Here is a 23750-nt window from a genome sequence, read left to right on the forward strand (position 1 = left end):
TACGTATTCCAAAAATTGCTGCATAGTGCAGTGTTTAAAATATGTATATTTTGATATTTTGAAGAACTTTTAAATGACTTTTTAGGAGGAAAATTATGATAATAAATAATTTCTTGGAATCTCAAACACACTTTTTATAACTCTTCTGACTACCTTTTTTATGTAACCACAGGGGCGGCATAAGCGAGGGTGCAAGGGGTGTGGTGCACCCGGGGAGCAGGTTGTAAGGGACGGCAGCTTAGACTTTATTTGAGACCCACAAAATTTAACACAGTAAAAATTCACATGACATTACGCTTTTAAGTCATACCTCGACAACGGAAACGCTGAGAAAATAGACAGGGCCTCTGACCGTAATACCAGAAACATGAATGTAAGCTATCAGGGTGGCTCGAGACAAAATCTGTACCTGCGCGAGACTTATTTTTTGCACCTCATGCCTATTGGCCCCCATATCCCCTACATCCTGCGTCAGGGCCCCTAGGCTGGAATCTTTTGCGGGCCTAAACCAGATTTTCCATTTGGCCTCTTCTACACTGAATTTATAGAGTGAAAAAAAGTGGGTCAGGGCCATAACTAGGATTTTGCCGCCCGGAGCAAACATGATTCAAACGCCCTGGGCAAACATTATTTTGCCACCCCCATTGCTTTAAAATTTGATAAGTTTGTAATGGTGTTCTTTGTTCCCACCTAAAACTGCCACTCTCTAAATTTGGTCAACCGAGTCAGTTGCACCCCCCTTCCCAGTTAAGGCCCTGCCCGGTCCCCAAGCTGAAACTCTGTCTGCTTTACGCTTGGGGTCATGTCCCTCCCTCACAATTTATCCAAACAATTCCTAACAAAAGAAAAAATTTTTCTCCCTTTTTACCCCGGATTTTGCACCCCTCCACAGCCAACAAAAAACATTTTCTTTGATTTTTTTTTTAGCCAGTGGAACATTTTTTTACCTTTTGCCTCTGATTTAGCACCCCTCTTGAACGGCACCCTGTGCGGCCGCAATGGTTCGCATGACCAAGCGCCGCTCCTGTACTATATCACAAGGGGCAAGTGTGCATTTTGGTGTGCCCTGACCCATGGCCCCCCAGACAGGCGCAGGACAATTCTCCTAATTTTTTGGCTTTTTCACGCTGTAATGAATGTGTTTCAGAATGTTTTTCTTTATTTTTGTGTGAATTCCAGTACTTGATTCCTTTATTTCTATTATTTACATTAAGCAAAAAAAAGCAATGAAAGATTCGAAAAATGATCAAAGCTATTGATTTGTAACATATATTTGATAAAGAAGATGGAATGCTTTAAAAGTATGTCAGAAATATATGTCTATTTGATATGATTTGAGCCACGATGAAGTGTAAGCAAGTTGACCATGCTAATTATCATTAACCATTTATAAATTTAGTCAAATTAATTAAAATTCAATTCCTTCTCAATGGATCGTGTTTGATTACTAGAGCCCGAAAGTTCAGGCAAAATGCCATAAATGCCTTTTTTTGCCTATTTTCAAGCTTTTTTGTAAAAATGGTTTTTTTGAACTTTTTCTGAAAATGTCTATTTTAACACAGTTTTAAGTTTATTGGTGCATTTCAAAGGCCATAATATGCAAAACTTGGATATTTTGAGTATTGACAAACAAAAGAAATGCTTTTCAAAATATTTTTCCAACTCTCAGTATTAATTTTCTTCAGAAAGTTCTCCCCCTCCCTCTTCCAGCTCCATTTAAACGTGAATAAGTGATGTGAGGGATAGGGAACTTGGTGTTGCCATGAGTTAACTTTACTTTGATCGGATGGCGTTAGCATGCATCACCTCCACATCTTGCAGCAGGGCCCCAGGCTGGGATCTTTGGCGAGCCTCCTCGTCAGATGCTTCATGGGCCCCAAAGTAGTGAATTTATTGCATTAAAAAACAAAAAAAAGGTAAGAATCAGCTGAACTGGGGCCCTGTCAGCCCCATCTTTGTGGGAGCAATTAGACGTGGTGTTTCAGATGAATGCAGTTCATGCTAGAAAAGCAGAGGAAAATTGTAATTTTTTGCTTCTTCAAATAATGCTTATTCATAATAATGCTTCACATTATGTGTCTTGCTCAGGTATTGGAACTGCATTGTATATATAGCTGACGATAACTGTTCCAAAAGGTCATCAGTTGACGTCATGGCTCACCCAAGGCGGAGTAGTAGAAGACAGGGCTCTAGAGAGGGGCATGTTGTTTTAATCAGGGGTGGATTAAGTGAGGGTGCAAGGGGTGCAGTGCTCCAGGCGGCAGGCAGGACTTTTGTTCAGACACCTAAGTTTTTTAAATTTTGTTATAATAAAAATTCACAAAATATCACGCGCTGTCACTCTGTTTTGAGTCATACCTTGACAATCAAGATGTTGAAAAAACAGACAGGGCCTGTGCAATATCTCTGAGATATTATGTATAAGCTATGTAGGAGGTGTTGGCCTAGGGCTGTAACACCAGAAACAAGGATGGATTCTCTCATATGGGGTAAGTGCTTATTTTGGTGCCCCCCCACCCAAAGTTTTTCAGGAGCTGTCAAATAAAGCAATGAAAGAATTTGGATTCTCACTTGTACAGGGCCTGGGTCACCAGAAACTCTCCTCTCACTTCCCTAGTTTCTCCCCTGAAAAACTTAGAGTAGGTATTTTGATGATAACAAAGTTCAACTCTATGTTGGAGACTTTTGATTTATTGAAAAATTCAGCCCTAACAATGAAATAAAATGATTTGGACCAAAAAGGGAAAAAAAGGCATTTCTTTAAAAACGGGACGTATGATCAAGGGTATTTTGTTGGGTAAAGATTGGTTTATAGCTTTGGACGGATAACAAAATCAGGTTTTTCCCAGAGTAAATAGTCTAGAGCCTTTTTAGCCTCCCAACAGGGTTGTCTTTAGAGGCAACACATGAAGCTTTGCCCCCGTGGGGAAGGTGAGCTCAAGCCGCCTCTAGTTTTGAATTTGTATGTGTGTTTTTACACCATAATTGCACTGCAAACAACCATGGCTATTTATTTTACATACATATTTTTTGTTATTTGATTAAATTGACCAGAATCGCCTTCAGGAGTGTGCAACAGATGTGTCTCACAGGGCCCCATGCTTGGAGGAATCTCACATATGTGGGAATATTTAAAAAAAGTAAATTTTTTTCCAACAATAGAACAAGGTAGTTATGTTTAAACCATAGAAATGATAGTGATTATTCCAAATAATTCATCAAATAAATGAGAATTATCCACCACTCGAAGGAGCCCCACAGATCATTTTCTCTTCGGGCTCTATGTCTGTTAATGGTGGCCCTGAAATTGATCTGAAGGACGTCAAATACTTTATTTTGGGCTTAAAATCAATTTAACTTAGATAATAATGCAGTTATAAAGTAATTGAAACAGACGGATTAAGTGCAACCAATTTTTCAGCTAGTTTTGGACTTTTAATACCTTATTAGTTTTTAGTTATTTTTCCCCTCCTTCCATAAATTAGGCCTTTTTTAATTCTCCTATTTTGACCATTTTTAGTGCCTAAACTTCCGGGCTCTGTTGATTATGATTTCAACTATCAATGTGTTCCAGAAATAATGAAAAAGTTAGTGTAATAAAATGAGTTCTCTTTTCTGAACAATTTTTTCCCTTTCAAGATTTATGTTCATAAGTCGAAAAATTTATAAGTTGGGGAGCGACTGTATTTATTTTGTTTTGAGGGGCTGCAAAATTCCTAAGCCTGGCCCTGTATAAAGTGATATTTATATGCAATAATGTTATTGACATTTGTACTTAATAATAATTCAAGTTATTCAGTACTTTTAAGTTTTAAGTTTCCAAAAATGGCTAATTTGGACAAATGGAAAACGCCTCCAGAGTAATGAATCCTCAGAATGACTGCTATCTCCTCCTCTAAACTAGATCATGGTCCACTGCTCTGTCTCAAGGAACTGCTACCTCCAGACTCCTGATATTGTTATACATAAAATATTCAAAGACTGTTTGAGTATGGAAACAAATGACTTCAATGAATATAGGATGGTGAGAAATAAACTCGGAAAATTTATCAAGTTCACCATGCTAGGTAGTCACTTAGGTGAAGAATTCAAAGGATGAACTAAGTGACAGCTGTGTGGAGCTTTCCTTGGAGCTCGTGTGCACTGAATAGGATCGCACATGAACGGTCAGACCTAACCCAGGCCAAAGCTCACACTTGCTGACAATGCCACCAGATGGTGACTTTTCCGAGGAAAGATTGAGATATATGTTGCCTCTGTAGTCTAGTGGTGTAAGAAGTTCGCCCGGAAAGTGAAAGGCTGTGGGTTCGATTCCCTGCAGGAGCAGTTGAATTTTCTCTTTCCAAAATATATCTTCGCATCAGCCAGCTGTTAAAAACGTTTGTATGGATAGCGGAAAGTGACATCATCCTCGGACAAACTATCTCCATATTATTTTTTTAACAACAATTACTCTATATCTGTATTTATTGATTTGAAAATTACCTTTGATAATATAGATCTGACTCTGCTATTACAAAAGTTGGAGGGAGTTAGAATACGTGGTGAGCTTTTGTGCATAGAGATGTATTGCTATGGACGAATGCAGGCAGTTAGAACAATGCACGAAAAAAGCAATTATCTTGAAACAAAAAACAAAACCTCAGGGAACAGTGCTTGGTCCTACTCTTTTTCTAATCTATATAAATGGTTTGTGCCTTCTAAAATTACATGGTAGAATAATGTCTTTTGTGGATGATACTGTGTTATATGTTGAAAATAAAAATATTTTCCATTTGATTACTAAAGTTGAAGAGATGACCTTAAACAGATTGACATATGGTTAATATAAATTGACATATAAATTGCTACCGAACATTAAAAAAACAAAATCCATGTGTAAAAAACTAGAGATATAAAACCCGAAACCCCAATATGAATAAAATTGTACACTTGTAAATATCCTTCCCCAAGCTCAGGGGCAGCTCGAGCTTACCTGCCGCCTGGGTGCGAAGCCTCCTATGCCACCCCTAATGGTGACCCTGGCAGGAGGCTGACAGGGCTTCAGTGAAGGGGACCTTAGAGATAAACCTGATATTTTTTTTAGAAGAAAACCGGACACCTTCGTTTACGGTGCAAAATGTGAGTGACCATACGTCCCACTTTTCAAGTACATTTTTCTGTTTTTTCCAGAATTGTTTTACCATTCTAAATAATGCCAGATAACTTAATCCTTGAAACAGCACTTATCCTGTAAAGATGATATATAACAAGGTTATTTTTATTAAGAATTGTTTTTCAAAAAGTTGTTTCTGGTACTCCAAGGAGTGAGAAGCCAAAAAGCCGCACAAGTGAGAAGCCAAATTTTTCCTTTGCTTTCATTTGACTATTCTGCAAAAAAATTTTGGGTGAGGGAACCAAAATGCACACTTGCCTTTTATGATAGAGTACAGGGGTGGCAATTGGCCATGCGACCCATTGCGGTGGCACGTAGTGCCGCTCAAGAGGGGGTGCTGAATCCGAGGTGAATGGGAATAAAAGTTCCATTGGCCAGAAAAATCAAAGAAAATGTTTTCTGTCTGCTCTGGAGGGGCGCAAAATTCTAGATAAAAGAGCAAAAAAATTTTTTTTGTTAGGAATTGTTTGGATAAGTTGTGAGGGAGGGACATGGCTCCCAAGGGTAGGGGGTTGACGGGGGTCCAACTTGGGGGCCCGGGACTAAATCCTTCTAATTTTTTTTTCACACTATAAATTAACTGTAGAAGGAGCACCCCATAGAAAATGTGGCTTGGGTCACGCAAAAGATTCCAGCCTTGGGGCCCTGACCCAGGATGTAAGGGCAGGGCAAATAGGCTGGAGGCACAAAAATAAGTCCATCACAGGTAGAGATTTTGTTTTGAGCTACCCCAATAGCTTAAATTCTTGCTTCTGGTAATACAGTCAAAGGTCCTGTCTACTTTCTCAACGTTTCCGTTGTCGAGGTATGACTCAAAAGCATGATGTCATGTGAATTTTTACTGTTTTAAATTTTAGGGTCTTAACTAAAGTCTATGCTGCCGCCGCTTAAAACTTCTCGTCCGGGTGTGCCGCACCCCGGAACTAGCTCATAAACCAATTTTTTTTGTTTGTAAACTGAGGTGAAATCTTATCTCCGGGCTGCTTGAGTTAAGATTTGGTAACAAATTGAAATGGGATCTTATGGTTATAGTTATCCTCTGAAGACAGCACCCATAATGTGTAGAAATACATTATTAGAATTATTATTATTAGAATTTTGTAATTTTCTTTGTATTTGCCTTATTTGTTGGTTCCCACTGAGAGTATATTGGGGAAAGGTTTATTTACTCTTCCATTGTATCATTTATCATGCAAATTTTTTCTAATGCAATTACTCATTAGGTTGTGGACCAAGGTATAATTCTTCATCCAGGCTCTTACTGCAGAGATTTGTGGAATATCCTGGATGCAATTGTTGTGATATGTGCCCTTGTTGCCTTTGCCTTTGCGTAAGTGCTATGTGATATTAGTAGTTTTTTATTGCAATTATAATTTGATATTTCTAATTTTTTATGTAATTATAATTTGGTTTTTGTAATTTTTTATAATTATAATTTGGTTTTTGTAATTTTTATGTAATTATAATTTGATATTTGTAATTTTTTATTGTAATTGTAATTTGATATTCATAATTCACTGCTTATAGTTCAAAGAACTAACTAAATATTCATCAATAATTTAATTAGATCATATAACTTTCACTGTAATTTAGGTGACACAAAAAATCATTTCAAGTTAAATTTCAAATATTAGAATTTTTAAAAGCTAGTTCAGGGAACTGAGTATGACTGATACTGATAGTTTCTTTTAAAACTACTCTGAAATCAACCAATATAGTTACAGGAGGTACAATGACTTGATCTATGTTGTATTTGCCCATTTCATGCGTGTGTGGCAGTATTAGGGCAAAAAAAAAGTTTGAATATTCAATAAAAAAATTAATTTTGGAATTAATAATTAAGATTTGTAATAGTTCATGAATTAATATAAAATTTATGATCCTACCATCCCAGGCCTTTCAGAAGAGCAAAGAGTTATCTGTTAAATTGTGAATTTTTATTAACTCAAATATCATGAATAACTTGAATATGTGGAAATACCCATCATCACCAGCACAACCACAAAAGTTCAAGGCTGACTGCTCCAAACGAAAGGTATTGTTAACTGTATTCTTTGATTGCTAGGGGGGTGCACAGAAGGAATTCCTGCAGCATGGTCGTACTGTCACTAATGAAGTATATGTTAAAATCCTTAAACGTTTGCATTATTCGGTGAGACGCAAGCGACCAAATCTTTATACAAATACAAACACAGAAGCAACAACAGGCAAATTGCCCAACGAGGTGGCTGAAAAAATATATCCAATAAAATATAAAAGTCAAATACAGTAAAACCTTGATACCATGATATTCAGTGGACCCAAGAAAAATATCGTTGAATGGATTATAGTTCTATTGTGAGGCATCATCTCACTGTGCTGCAATTGTGGCACTGCAAACATTTCTTTCCATTTTTCATAGTTAGTATCATTAGAAATGCTCTTATGAGCTCTTATTTTGCCCAATATTAATAAATTAATTATTAAAAATTATTTATGTAGGTAACAAAAAATTTCATGTTTGCCATAAGGTTTGATAATTATAAGGATAGGCAGAATTTTTTCAAGGGATAGGGGTTCGTTTTTTTACTACTTTTGTTTTTTAAACCAAAGTAGTAAAGTAATCCCCCCTCCCATTGCATATGCCAGTGCTGATAAAAATCATTAAAGTGACTTTGAATGGAAAAATATATAATATGACAATGAAAATTTGAGTGAATAAAAATTATAGAAAATGTGTATTGTATCCATATATCTATTTTATTTGAAAACACTGGCAAAGAAACTTTCATATTGGTGATATATGACTTTGATTTGTAATAGATTAGTGGGAAAAATTATTACCCAGCAGTTTCATGTCATGAAGCAGAAATACTAGACTTCATTATTGTGACACAGCAGAAGGTGTTGAATTTTAGAAATAGGTAGCTTGGAGCAGGGCCATAACTAGAGGGGGCAGGGAGGGCAACTGCCCTGGGTGGCGAAATTTAGGGGGAGCAGCAGTTTTAGGTGGGAACAAAAGAACACCATTACAAAATTATCAAACTTTAAAGTTGTGGGAGTGGCAAAATAATGTTTGCCCCGGGTGGCTGAATTATGTTTGCCTTGGGTGGCAAAAATCCTATTTACGGCCCTGGCTTGGAGAAAAAAAAGTGACAAAAAGGAATTTCTGAACTCTGGACAGTCGACAAGTCCTCAATAAAAAGACAGGTTGGTTGTCAGAAAACCCACTTACAGCTACTAAAGTAACAAACAATTAGATTGTGCTGCTATTCTCAAATAATGAAGAAGAGAGCTCTCTGTATGCAGGGCAGACAATTCACCAAAAGTATATATTTTCTGTAATACACAGAAGAAGGTTGTTCAAAGGGCTAATTAATGCTAACCTGTGGGAGAAGCAGGGGGATGAGAGGGTGTTCAAAATGGTGAAAAAATCCAATAAATAACCACAACAAGCATTCGAGAAAAAAAACAGAACAAAACCAGTTTCATAGACTTGTTGAAGAGAAGAGTTTGAAAAAAGGTCAAAGGAAACAGCCAAAGCTAAAAAAATATTGCTATAGCTCTCTGAAAAATATCATTATGTGAGGAGTTATCGTAGTAGAGGATATCATTGTATCAAGAGGAGTTTAACGTAAGGATAAAGGCAATTTCAAAATAGATATGGAAAATTATCGATGGAGAGGGAGTTATCATTGTATCGAGTATCGTTGTAGTGAGGTTTCACTGTATAACCAAAATACAGCAACCCAATATAAAAGCATATATCATGAAAGAAAAACAAATAAATAATACTATATAATGCACTGCCCATAAAAAATATTACGGTTGTTTTATCTAAGTATGTATAGCTTTTCTATTTATCCCACTGTGTATATCATAATTCTTTTTAAATGTGTCATTTGTATTAGAATTCACGATCATCGGAGGTAAGCTATTCCATTTATTAACAACTCTATTAGAGAAAAACAAGCCTATTTAGAAAGCCAAGTTGTGAGTTCTCTATCATGATAATATTCTGGCTCACAGGTCCCCCCCCCCCCCCCGTGGCAGATTATTTGTCAAAGCATCCCATTCTGCTACTTCCACAACCAGTTTATGATCTCGCCAACCTTGATCTCACCCCATGTGACTTTTTCCTTTTTCTTTGGATAAAGAATTTGCTTAAGAGACAACAGTTCTCAGGTTCCAAAAAGAAGTGCAGTGATCAGTAACAAAGGTACTGGAGGATGTAGCAAAAGGAGGCTTGCAATCCACATTTACATCTTTGTAGGAACGATGGCAAAAATGCATAATTGCACAGAGTAGTTACTTCGAAGGAAATGCCAAATAAACAGGTTCTACATGTACTCATTCTTCCATAATAAAATAAGTTCCAGATCTTTTTGAACATAGTGGTATTACTCAAAATGTACTTGTGGTATGCTGCTATGTTGATGACATTTTTGCATTCATGTAAGATTGTAAAAAACTAAATCTTCTCTCTATTTGGCTTTCAGGGGAAGTAGTACTGGACAAAACCTCAGTACCATTAAGTCATTGAGAGTTTTAAGAGTACTTAGGCCACTTAAAACCATTAAGCGTGTTCCAAAGCTAAAGGTGCGTAAAAAACACAATTACTATTTATTTTCATTATTTCATTATATATTATGAAAATATACCAATTTATTTACAATTTCAGATTGAAGTTGACTGACAGAATACAAATACAAATACAAATACAACGCCACAACAGGCAAAATGCCCAACGAGGTGGCTGATAAAAAGATGCCCATAAAAATATGGATGTCATATGTTTCAAAAATACAGCAACCCCATTAAAAATGCAATTAACACAAATTATAAACAATATATACACATGATAAAATATTATACAATGCCCATAAAGAATACCTATGGTTGTCTTATTCTAAGAATGGATAGCCTCTCGATTTACCCCAACATGTCTATCGTATTTCTTTTTAAACGTGTCAATTGTGTTACAATTTACTACCTCCGAGGGTAAGCTATTCCATTTATTAACAACCCTATTAGAGAAAAATTCCCTGCGACACCATAACCTTGCATTGTCCCACACCAATCGATACTGGTGTCCCCTTGTAAAAGCAGTCGATTGGCGGTGTACTAAAAGTTCATGGTCCATCCTATCCATCCCATTGAAAATTTTGAACACTTCGATCATATCTCCTCGACACCTGCGTTCATCCAATGTAAACATATTCAAAAAATGAAGTCTCTCTTCATAACTCAAGCCCTGTGTGCCAATAAGGAAACGTGTAGCTCTTCTCTGCACCCCTTCAATCAAGTCTATGTCCCTCTGTAGGTATGGTCTCCAAAACCTTACAGCACACTCCAGTCCAGGACGAACTAAGCCTCGAAAAAGCGGAAGAATGACCTTAGCAGAACGCGAAGAGACTTTTTTGAAAATGAGACCAAGCATTCTATTCGCTTTTTTGACAACCGCTGAACAATGTTCAGAAAACTTAAGTCGCTCGTCAATGAGAATTCCCAAATCGGTGACTCTAGTTGCATCCGGGATAGTGACACCATTCAACTCGTAAGATAACCATGGGTTGTTCGAACCAAAATGAGCGACCATGCACTTATCTACGCTAAACGTCATGCCCCATTCATTTGCCCATGCTGCAATCTTGTTTAAGTTGGTCTGGAGCAACTCCCTATCGCTTTCATTCCCGATTACCCCCATTAGCTTCACATCATCTGCGAATTTGCTAGTAATTCCATCGATACCCTGATCGAGTTTGTCGATAAAAAGTGAAAAAAGTATGGGGCCAAGGACACTTCCCTGAGGAACCCCACTTGTGACGTCTGTCCAACCAGAGAATTCCCCGTTCACCATAACTCGTTGTGACCTATCTCTTAACCACGATTCCATCCAATTCAGCAAGTTGCCCCCTATTCCAATCTCGTGTAAACGCTTCAAGAGTTTGCCATGTTGGACCCGATCGAATGCCTTCTGGAAATCAAGGTAAACAACGTCGACATTTTTGCTCTTACCCAAAGCCTTAGTCACGTAATCATAGAAGCAAAGGAGGTTAGTTACACATGACTTCCCCTTCCTGAACCCATACTGATTATCCGACAATACATTATTCTCGTCTATCCACTTCACAAACTGCCTTTTGATGATAATTTCCAAAATTTTCGAGAGGGAGCTCGTCAAACTCACTGGACGATAATTAGACACCACTTCTCTACTACCCTTCTTAAATATCGGAACAACGTTAGCCAGTTTCCAATCTCTCGGGACGATACTCTCAGCAACACTACTCCTGAATATCTGTGCGACTGGCCCCAACAATTCATTAGCACCTTCCCTGAGAACCCTGGGATAGATATCATCTGGTCCTGGTGCTTTGCTTGCACATACATTTCTTAGAAGATTTAGGACCTCCACGTCTTCTACTTGAATATCGTTGAGGGTTTTATTACCCCATGCAACACCCGTATATCGAATATCATTATCTCCATTAAAAACAGACGCGAAAAAGTCATTGAAAGCACTACACATGCCTACATTGCTCTCTACCTTAGAGCCTCCTATCGAGAGGGGGCCAACTGTCCCCTTACATCCATTATTGACGTATCGAAAAAATGATTTTGGGTCAGAGCCAATGTTATCTGCCAACCTAGATTCAACTTCCTTTTTACTATCCCTTATCGCTTTATTCAACAGTCTTCTTTTATCAGTAAACAATGATAGGTCACCACGTCCACTTTTATACTCTCTGAATGCTCTTTTCTTTTCAAGATAAAGGTTCCGCACGCTATCCGTGAACCATAGAGGGTGTGATGTACAAACACGCTTTTTTCGAACAAAGGGTATGACGTCGTGCAAAACAGAGGACAGCTTCGTACTAAATTCTTCCCATTGACTTACCACCCCTACTGATTCCAACCGGTCTTTGAAAACTTCCGCTAACCTTCTTCTCAAAACATCAAAGTTAGTTCTCCGAAAACAAGGAACCAGTCTTTTGTTATCAACCTTACCCGAGGAAAAGTTACAGTGAAATCTGACGATACGATGATCACTGGAAGAAAACTCTTCCCCCACCGAAACATGTTCAACTAGATCCTCAGAACTAGTAAGAACTAAATCCAAAATAGCAGTATCCCTAGTGGCTTCTGATACATGCTGATACAAAAAATTTTCGAGCACCAACTTAAGAAAGTCTCTTTCATACTGATTTCCAGATGAAAGGTTCTCCCAATCAATACCCGGGTAATTGAAATCCCCTAGTATGAGAACCCTCTTTCGCTTACACATGTAGGAAATTTCATCATGCATTTTGGCAATGTAGTTTTGATCCCTATTCGGTGGAATGTAACAAACCCCAACAATAAGCTTATGACGTCTTTTGTTCTCAAGTTCAACCCATATGGTTTCAATATCACTTCTCTGCACGTTACACTCTCTAGCCTTCAAACAGGATTTCACGTATATCAACACTCCACCCCCCTTTCCTATCAGATCTATTTCTCAAAAAAGTATCGTATCCTGAGATGTGTAAGAAAGATTCATCTCCATCCTTTGCCCAAGATTCTGTAATGGCTATAAGATCCAAGCCCTCCACAACTATCATAGTTTCTAAAAAATCTTTCTTATTACCCAAGCTCCTGGCATTTATTAACACACATTTTAATTTGCCGGGTGGTTTGTTGTCAATCGAGAAGCCATCCAAGTCAGAGGTGGATAATTTCAAGTCAGTACTGTTGTGATTATCATTAACTAACCCGCATTCCCGACTACGTGGTCTGGGAGTAAAAAACCTGACCTAAGACTATCGTAAACCTCCCAGACCCCTCTCTTATTTAGATGGATCCCATCCGAACAAAGCCACCTATCGGTAAATGCGGGAAGCTCCAAGAACGTGACCCCAAGTGAGGAGCAAATGTCCTTCAGGCCTATATTGAATTGGTGGATCCTACTCCTATATCCCCTACTACCCCTTGGCAGCACTGGAATCACTGCCACATCTGAACCCCCCTCCCTAGCGGATAATAGTAAATCCCGGTATTCTGACAGAGACTCACTAATATTCGCTCCTACCTGATTTGTTCCCACCCACAGAATCACCCGCAAGGGCAACTTTCGGCGATGAAGAACGTCTCGAACGTTGCCAATCTTCCCCCCAGGAAGACAACAGCGCTCGAAACCCCGAAAATCCCTACACACTCGGTTCCCAAGTTCCCTAACCATAGAATCGCCGATGATTAAACCCCTATCACTATCAAAAAGAAAATGACACATAATTTTAAATGGTCAACATGCTTTGACTAATGCATATGCTTTTGGTTATTTTTCCATAAATATGGTCAAATGATAAATTACACTAGTGTGTGTTGAGGTGAAATTATTAAATTACAGTAAAACTCCTCTTAATGGTCACCATTTTCTTACGGCCAAATAATAATTTCCCTTGTAATAAAAGTATGCATTTCAAGTCATTAACATTCACTTATTAAGTCACCCCCTCTTTTACGTATGAATTTTTTAGTCTTGCTGGTGTCCTCAAAAGAAGGGTTATACTGTATTATAACACATATATATGCATGGTTTGATTTTTTAACAGTGGCGACGTCATGAAAGTGAGACAAGTCATGTCATTTATACCACAAGTAAGTTAAATACCTACCATCCCTCAGTCCCTCAGAGCAAATTAACTTGCCCTCTCCCCTCCATGTGCATGCACAGTGACAACAGGAACAGAGAAGTTGTAGACAAGCTGGCCAGAATACTATCACAATGTTTTTGAAGCAAGAGCAGAGGAGCTGGTTAAAAATTTAATGCTCTAGAGCAGTGGTTCTCAACCGGTGCTCTGCGGAGCCCTTGGGGCTCCGTGTGCACTTCCCAGGGGCTCCACGGCCACTCGAGGATAATAAAATAAATCAATAAATTTGATAAACAAACAAAAAAAAGAGACCTAAGAGGGCCGCCATATAAATAATATACTAAAAAGGGCTCCTCGAGTTAAACAGTGCTCCACTATAGAAATTATACACTGAAAAGGGCTCTGCGAGTCAGAAAAGGTTGATAACCACTGCTCTAGAGCATAGTTTCCCAAACTTTTTGTTCTATTGCCCCCTTCTTCAGAAATTTTTTTTCTCCAATCGCCCACCAACGCAATCTAATCCATAAGATCCTATGTTATAACTGTAGTCTCAACTGTCCCCTGGAATATTCCATCGCCCCCAGGGGGCATTAATACCCACGTTGGGAATCACTGCTCTAGAGGTTGCAATGTATAACGGTGTCACCAAGAACTACTACTAAACCACAAATGCACCTCGTCCGTATTCCTCTATGGAATTTCTAACAAATGAGTACATGTTGGAAAGTATGTGTATGTGTTGTGAACCTACAGTGAAGTTTATTTCCCAGAAATGCTTGTTGTGTGTTAAAGTAATACTGCCATCTTTCTTATGAATTCAGAAGCAGACAGTTTGTCACCAAGTACTGCAAGTGCTAGCAGTGCATCTGCATGACAGAACAGTAGCAAGGTGGGTAAGAGACTTCGGAGAGGGATGGGAAAATGTGTCAGGCAATAGACCACTCGCTTCATACCATCCAAAGATCAGGCTGTGCCAATAGTATCCAACGCTTCCACATCACTGGGAACACGTTTTACACAACAGTGACGGTTGCATCAAAGGCCTGTAAAACTTAGAACTTTGTGTGTATACTATAAATCTGGAATAGCACTTCTCAACTGGTTCTCCACAGAGCCCCAAGGGCTTCATGTGTACCTCTCAGGGGCTCTACGGTGACTCGAGGAAAATAAAATGAATCAGTAAATTTGATAGATAAGTAAATAAGAGAGGCCTACAAGGTTCTGCTATAAAAATTATGTACAAAAAAGGGATCCTCGAGTCAAACAGGGCTCCGCCATAGAAATTTATATACTGAAAAGGGCTCCGCGAGTCAACAAAGGTTGAGAACCACTGATCTAGAACATAGATAATTGGCACTACTAAAAAATCAGCCTATGTATTTTTGTCGAAGAATGAGGATTTTGAATTACATAAATGAAAGAGAGCACTTATGGTAATTAAAAATGAGAAAAATGCAGGTCCTGCACACAGGAATAGGTAGTGAAGAGCAAAAAAAGTCTTAAACAGTGTCATACTATATCATATACTGGCCCATAATCAGGCATTCTGGAAAACCTTGTATTTTCCAGCATACCAGATAAACCGAACACTTTTTTCTGGGCTTAACTTTCTTTTTCTCAGGTATTTTCTCTTTGTTGAAGGGGAAAAATTTAAATCCATTATTCAAAGATGGCACAAAACTGAAGTCAAAGCTCATATTCAAAGGACTTTAAAACATTCTGGGGGTGATTTTCTTGAAGATGTTGTAGTGACTGTTGTCACAAAAGGCTCCATGATGAATGAACTGATGAACAACCATAAATGGGAAGTATGGCAGAAAAAACCCTATTGATTATATATCAAGCTAAAGTCTGTACTTGTTATGGATAGTGCACCAGCCCATTTGAAGCAAACTGTCAAAGCAAGCTTCAAACAGCACTATGGTACTAGACTTTTCATCATCCCAGACTGAATAATACCATTGCTGCAGCCTACCTATTTGTAATGGAACAACCCCTTAAAAACAGAAATGAAAAATTTATGGAATGAGTTGTTTCGAGATAGAGAAGTAGAGTTCACACACATAAAATCAGGGAACAGACGTAGCGCATCGTGGGAGAAGATTTCATGTAATATATTTCAGGTGAGTTCATAAAAGACTCATTTATTGGATTTAGCCTCACAAAAAAAGACTATGGAGATGCTACAACCAATTGACATAATTGATAGCATCTGGAACTATGCAGATCGTCATGTATGATGAATCTGGATCAACAGGTTCAGAACAAGAAAATGATGTACAAAATCTATTATTTAAATATAAGAATGCAAGTTTTTATTTTATTTTTCTGATTCAGCATAAAATTGATATTTGTAAGGCAGGGCTTGACAAATCCTAAGCGCCAGGTGAACATGGTGACTAAAAAATTTACATTGGTGCCCAATTTTGTTATATATAATAAGTGAATTGAAGTCTTAGGACAGTGCAAAATTATCTGAAATTATGTCAGTGTGCCTGCTAGCATAGAAAAGCATCCCTAAGTGTCAGACAAGTTAAAGAGTTATACACAAGTTATACTCTCTATTTCGAACCAATTTTGATGAAAAAAAATGTTTGGAGCACATGAAATTTTACTCATGCAAAATTTTTTTTCAATTTGTCAAGCCTTGTTCACACAGACATGTGGCATTAAAAGCATATCAAGAAAGAAATATTCATATCAACTTAATTTTTCTTGATGTGCTGATAACAAAAAAAAATAATTTTAATTTATGTTTACATTTCTCATATTAAAAATAATTTGTTTCATTTTTTTTAATCACTCACAAGAAATTAAAAGAATATACACATTAACTTTTGGATGAAATCATAAATGAGGTTTTTCAATTTAATTATTGATAAATATAAATTTCCCATTAAAAAATATACAAACGTAGCTTTTTACAGCATTCCAGAAAATGACCAATCGATCCAATTAAAAAAAAACTGCTGCCTCTCAGATTTTTCCAACATGCTGATTATGAGCAAACGGTATGAATGTAATAGTCGCAAGGCTACACAACAAAACTGTAAGAAAAAAAAAAAAAGAGATATATTCACATAAATGTCCTATGAACCTTTAAAATGTGCGCACCCAGTCCCTTAAAGTATTTTCATCTAAAGCAGATATGAGACATCTAAAGCCACCCAATTTTCCATCTAGTATTTAACCACTATAGCAGTGGTGTAGACAGGTTTTTGTCAGTGGTGATGCAAAATATAATAAGGCGCCTTATTCTGTTCCTCATTTAGGTGCAATTTAAAAAAAATTAAGTACACAAAGAAACTTGTTAAAATTTCAATAAAAACTTCATTTGTTTACATTTTATTTTCGTGTTTATTTTTCACACACCTTTTTTAACTGAAAATAAAAATGTAAATAATAATTTGTGTGGTGTAAACTACAAGATATGCGGAACGAAAAACCGTGAAAAAATTGAACTTGTCAGGACAGTGAGAAAAAATATATTTATGGGTTTCTAGAACTATGTAATATCGTTTTTATCATGGGATGTATGCAACAGTTTTGCACTCATAAGTAAAGCTGAAAAAGGTAGATTAAAACCTATATGATCCACTTCCTCTCTGAGTTTTGACATGAATTTTTGCAAGACCAAAATTCATAATCAGAACTTTTTCCGCCTTTTCTTCATCTTTGAAAAGTGCTCAAGTACTTTTTGAATATCGAGCTCATTGGCTAATTTACTTTCTGTTGACATTGAAGCCAATCCCGCTAATCTTTCTTCTTTCATAGTCGATCTTAAATACGATTTTATCATTTTTAACATGCTGATTGGCAAAGTTAGATAAAGTCTGTACAATTATTCCATATTTTGAAAAATTGCATTCATTCCATGTGTAATCATGAATTTTAGCATTGTGCTGATATTCAAAGCTTTTATATCGTCCTATATATTTTTGCATAGGTTTCTAAATGAAAGAAATTCCTTCACTAGTTCATCTTTATCTAAGACATCATCTTATTCTTTAGCCAAAACAGTGATTTTGTTCTTGCATGTCGTCTTCAAAAAAGTGAATCGGATCCAGGGAGACAAAACGTTGCATGCTGTTTTTTTTAACTGCCTGAATCTTTCTGTTAAGATGTTAATGATGGAATCTAGTGAGACTAGATATGTTTTTGTTATGAAGTTTCTCCGACTATTTGACACAACTTCATCTTTGGTGATCTCATCATGGACAAGTTTTTTTTTGCATCCTGTATTTTTTGTACTCGACAGGAATACTGCACTTTCCTGCTAATTCGGAAGCAGTTGATTCTAGAGTCTGAAATATACTTTCATAATTTTGACGAATTTCGTTATTTAAGAATGCGTTCTGCACACTCATCATAATGAGAATTGATGAATTCAATGTTGAAGGTGTGTATGAGGTATAAATTCATGAACCCGAGCGCCTACTGTGGCGATGTTTTGACACAATGCATTAGAGGTAATTTTATGCTACTGTTTGGGGAGGAAACCAGGACTGAACGAATCTATTGTCCGACAATCTTAGGGGCATGTAAAAATTTTAAATATCTGACTATAAGTGAATGCAGACTCCTCGAATGGGGGGAAGGAGGCGTTGAAAAATCACCGAAGTAGCGTGTATAGTAAATGGGAGCAGGCAGCAAAGTCCTACCTCCACCCTGCCATCTATGTCAATAATACAATTTTTTTCACTGAACAGGGAAGGGATGATCGTCTCCATACTCCTCTTTCTCTGCCGACATATGTATCCGGCACTAGTACATAAAATATTGATTCAAGCATGTAAATTTTTGGAGATTTGTCCAGTTCTGGAGCAACCAGTTCCTGGTGTTATTTCAACTACTATTTTCAGATACCCGATGGCAATAATATCTTTCGCCAGAGTACAATAATCAGTGATATATCTGCAGCTGTTTTTCTAATGCATACATATATAGATTTTGCAAAATCACTGCTCCTGGTATACAGTATTAACATGACATCACTTCGAAGATCTCAAAAAGTATACAGTAGACTCTCACTAATCCGGCGCATATAAAACTAGGGTTATGATAAAGTACTGAAATCACTGAATTACCGGAAGGTAAATTAAAAAAATTAAATGTGCTACAAATTTCTGTGCATAGATATGAACAAGACGCGATTTCCACATGGGTGGATGGATTTGCCCCCGGGTATCATAATTTTGGGGGCCTAGAAGTTGAAACATATATTCATTCACTAATGAAACATCTTTGACCTAAGTCTCAAGAGTCCCATGATTTCTGCTTTCTCCGCGGCTCCTCATATCAAAGTCGGGCCCTGGAGAGGTTGTAACAGGTTTTCCACTTCCAGACACCAAGGAAGTCAGCTCGAAAATACCACATTGCTGGTCGGGCCAGAATAGTGTACGGCCGGTTTATGGAGGTAACTGTATTACTTAATAATGTATAAACAAATATTAATAGTATTAGTTTATATTGTATGAACACAAAGAAAAAATATGTATTCAAAAATATACTCATCAATCAGATATTAAGGAAAAGAAAATATCTAGAAAAAAAAATATTGACCATTTGATGAAAAAATAATTTAGTACTCTACTTAGGGTATGAAGATATCAGTATTGAAGGGGTAGAGAAGAGCAATGATACTAGAAAACGAACACAAGCTTCTGGAAGAAGTTATAAGCTTTGCGACAACCGCAGTCCATGTATATTCTAAGCCCTCTTTTTCCTTACTCAAAAACTTGCTTTTATCAGTTGTATAGTGTATGCTTGATTGTGTCTATCTTTGATTGTATGTACACGGCCATCAAGTACATATGGGGAAAAGAGATGAAGGCGTCAGTCATTTTCTTGGAATAATTTGTCATATTGTGCTCTCTGAAGCTGCTCATCTCCTTGGCAAAAATGATGCCATTTTGACACCAGACCATGCAGACCTGCATAGGGGTCAAAGAATTATCTACTGATTTGATCTAGAATGTCTGTCTGGGTGGACATGTCTGTCAGTGGATCCAACATGTAACACACAGTTGTCATTTACTATCTCATTGTAATCATTTAAAGGCACACAACAACTTGAGGAACTTCCAGGCCTCGAAGCTCTTTAACTTAGAGACCCACCTTCCATTTCCTGGAACAAACCGTGTCATTGTGTTTGACCTTGGGTGTTCACCAAGAGTACCGAAATCTCAAGAGCACCGCATCTCACCGCATCTCAAGAGCACCGAATTCTCCCCCCTCCACTGACCCATACATAAGCTAACTCTCATTGCTGGTTTCCAATATGTCACCGCATCACACCTTATCCTTCCAGTGCATGCCTATGAAAAGCTATAGGAGCTCACAGTGTAACTACAAAAAAGAAGCCTAAACCCATCCTTCTCCCCTTCTAAGCACATATTGACCCTCAGTAAAATCAACATAGAACGACAGTAAAAAATTCAGAACTTGTTTTTTGTCACAGACTTTGTTAGTCATTTTTAGGAAGATAGGCGCCAATGTTGGCAGAATTTTGATTGTGCTCTGCTCCCCCCCTGGTTATGCCACTGCACTATATATATATATAGCAATGTTCTATTAAATAAAAATATCTCAGATAGAGTTGTGCTGTAAGTGTGAGTATGTATACCTAGCAGTCTGAGTGTGTTTATAGTGTTGTGGTGAATTTTTAGTGATGCCATCTATACTACAAATTCTGAGTGAAGTGGGATGTTTGAATATTTGTACTGTTGTAGGCCTGTTGCTCTCTGTTGTGAGACTTTTTAACGGTGAGATTAGCTCACATTCGCACCTCAAAGTTGGGAACCACAGGAAATCAACTTCAGCTGACTACCACTGTGGCAGTGGTGGGGTTTGAACCCAGATCCCCACAATGTGAGTCCATTACTCTAACCACTCGTCCACCACAGCGGCTGAATATGTTACTACCAAGTGTTTTTTTTACATGTTAACTGGATGAGATTTAGGCCTTCCTATTTGGCCCACCAGTGAAGAGAAAAACTGGCCACTGATGGGCCACAGCCTTTCTTTCTGCTGTTTTTTTAAATATTCTTCAAATTCAACCTTATATATGATGATAATTAACCCTTTCCATGGTGTTTTATAAATTTCACTTATCCACATTTTCATTGCTGCAGAAAATAAAACCTTCTGTAAAACACCACATCTCTTTTCAAGAACTTTATTTTCAATTTTATGTAGGTGATAGTACTTTTATCCCCAAATCATCAGTGGCTCTCCCGAGTCATCGAGATATTATGAGGATCCACAACTGAAATCAAGTAAAAATGAAACCTTGCCTAGTGATTAACGGTGGAGGGCGGGGGGGGGGGGGGTCACAGAAGCCTGTAAAAAAAGGGGCACAAATTTGAAGCAACTTTTGTGAAATGTATCAAGGAAAAAGAGTGGCAACTTTTAACTCTATAAAGTCCAAAACGGCCAAAGATAGCCCAGATAGGGAGTATGGATATGTTTTGGATTTGTGAAGGGTGAAAAAGAAAAGGAAAGATCTCGTCTGTGACAGAAACCTGAAAAAAAGTCCAAGTCTCATAGAAGGTTAAGGAGAAAATGAGTAAATATAGAGAGAAAAAAGATTAGTCAAAACTTAAACAAGTATATTTTGACAATAAAAAACTAACTGCAAGAGTTAAATTCCGTAAATCCCCAACAGCAGGGACTCTGACAAGTATCTAGCTTGAGGAGTACAGAGGTTTGACAAATAATGGATTTTTTTATTTATTTCATCAGTATCACACAACAATAGTTTTTTTAATAATAATAACGGGATCTTCACATATTCCGAAGGGATCAGCATGATCCATCCAGGGAATTTGTTAGTGTTAGGTTAGTAGACATCCATGCCCAAACCGGGATTCGAACCCAGAACTGTACAGTGAGAAGCTAGTTCCCTAACCACTCGACTGCCAAGCGGCGTATGCAAAGGGGGTTTTGGGGTTCTAACCCCCCCTCAAGCCGAGATTATAGCGTTTTTTTGCAGGATAAAATGTAAACCCCCCTTCTCCCGAGAAGAAAAAAAAATTGAAACCCTCTTGAGAAAATTCTGCGTATGCCCATGATCTCGCAGTCCTTGAAATAATCAGAGGAATGAAGCAGTTTTCAGGAAGTCACAGATTTATTCACAGAAAACAGCTATTTTACATGTATTCACAAGCAGACAGAACGCAATTGACAAATAAGAATCTCGCTTTAAGCTTAAAGTCCAACAACTCTGACTGTTTTTATAGATAGGACAAAAATTCTAAAATTCTTCTGTAGTTCCGGTTTTGTGGCGCCACCATCTGGAGACCTTCTAGATAAATCCAGAAGCTTCGAGCATATCTTGACATTTCCGGTTTGGCAACTGGAGATTATTTTCCAGAGAGGTTCTTCAGAAATTGTGCTATGATATTTTTCGCAATAGTATTAAAATGTATTTTCATTTAATTTTTTTTCATAAGTATTTAAAAATTTTTAAAATTTTTAAAATTTTTAATGGTCTTCGAGGAGACTCTCTGCCATCCCCCTGTGTACGCTTCTAGAGTTCATTCCTCTTTGTGTGCCCTTTTTTCAAATGGTCCACCAGTTAAAATTTCTTATAAAATTTCCTGGTTTCCAAAATGATTACATCTAGAATTAATTTTAAAGTCTCTGTTAGCATTAATGCTTGCTATGAATGTGGACAGTGGAGTGTAAAGAATGAAAGATATAAAGATATTTTCTTGATTGAAATCAGCACAAATATTCCCTCAAAAAAATATTGGGGTATATAATTAATAACAAATATTTGATAGTGCATAGTACTGGAGAAAGTATGGGTAATGCAGCTATGCCAAGACTAACCTCCTCCATCCCCTGTGGGAGACACTAAACAGCACTCTAAAAAAAGTCCATTCAAAGTCTTTGGTGAGTAAGTTTCATAAAAACTGTTTTTGAGGATTTTAGGGGCAATTTCCAGAACGAACATCATTCAAATATAATAATATTGAGATTATGTTGAAGAGATTGGTTGGATTCGTTGTGTACTGTTTGATAAATGGCACAATTGTCTGCAAAGAATCAGATATGGCAATTGATGGAATTTAGTAGATCGTTTATATAAATTAAAAATAATAATCATAAGAGGACCGTACCCTGGGGTGTGCCAGACTTTAACTGGAGGAATGGAAAGTTCTGGTCTTCAAAGTAGATATACTGACAACAGTTAGTGAAGAAGGCTTCCACCCATTTAATAAGTTGAACACATAGGCCAATGATTTGAAGTTTAAGTAGAAGTTTATAATGGGGCACCCTATCAAAAACTTTGGAAAAATTCAAGAAAATTATATCAATTTGCAAATTTTTGCAAACTGATATTTACTGCTAGATTTTACTGCTAGATAAATAGTGCATGAAAAGAGCTAATTGGGTGGATACAGATAATGATGATCTAAAACTCTGTTGATTAGGGAAAAAGAAGTTTATCAAATCAAGGTGTGAATAAATTTCCTTGATAGCTATGTATTTAAGAAGCTTGTATCATGCAGAAGTGATTGTAACTAGTAATGGAAGTCTGGGGGGGGGCACGATGATGATGATGTCAATTCATATATGCATATATACATTAGATCAGTCAACTTCACCTTTGACGCTGGGGGAGGGGGATTAAAAAATTTTGTGGAGTGAAAACTTGCAAATAGTGAGGAGTATTCACAAATTTCAGTGAGAGAAACTTGAATGCAACTCCAAAGATAAAAAGAGACATTATTTCGACTATTCCAAAAGAGAATAGAAGCATTGGACAAGTAACAGGTGAATACAACTATCTTTTTTAAGAAAGCCAAGAATGCATATTATAGATTTCTTCAAGAGGTACCGTATATAATGGAGAAATTTAAAATAGGAAATTTAAGTTTCATACATATTAAAATACAGCAAAGTAATTAAAGATAAGACATTAATATTTAAATATTTAAATATTAATATTTAAATCTTTTTTTTTCAAAGCAAAG

At 37.2% G+C, this 23750-nt stretch overlaps 1 protein-coding gene across 1 annotated transcript in view; it reads left to right on the plus strand.

The window, feature by feature from the left end:
* LOC149065463 (voltage-dependent calcium channel type A subunit alpha-1-like) overlaps window positions 1-23750 on the plus strand; it is a 426448-nt gene that overhangs the window by 178132 nt on the left and 224566 nt on the right. The window contains exons 23-24 of the mRNA XM_089253992.1: window positions 6379-6485; window positions 9634-9733. Of these exons, the coding sequence (XP_089110118.1) occupies window positions 6379-6485; window positions 9634-9733 (207 nt within the window). The remainder of the gene's footprint in view (window positions 1-6378; window positions 6486-9633; window positions 9734-23750) is intronic.

This window comes from Pholcus phalangioides, unplaced genomic scaffold, assembly GCF_987345545.1.
Source record: "Pholcus phalangioides strain wild (caught in Gottingen) unplaced genomic scaffold, Ppha-v1.0 ptg000039l_1, whole genome shotgun sequence".
NCBI lineage: Eukaryota > Metazoa > Arthropoda > Arachnida > Araneae > Pholcidae > Pholcus > Pholcus phalangioides.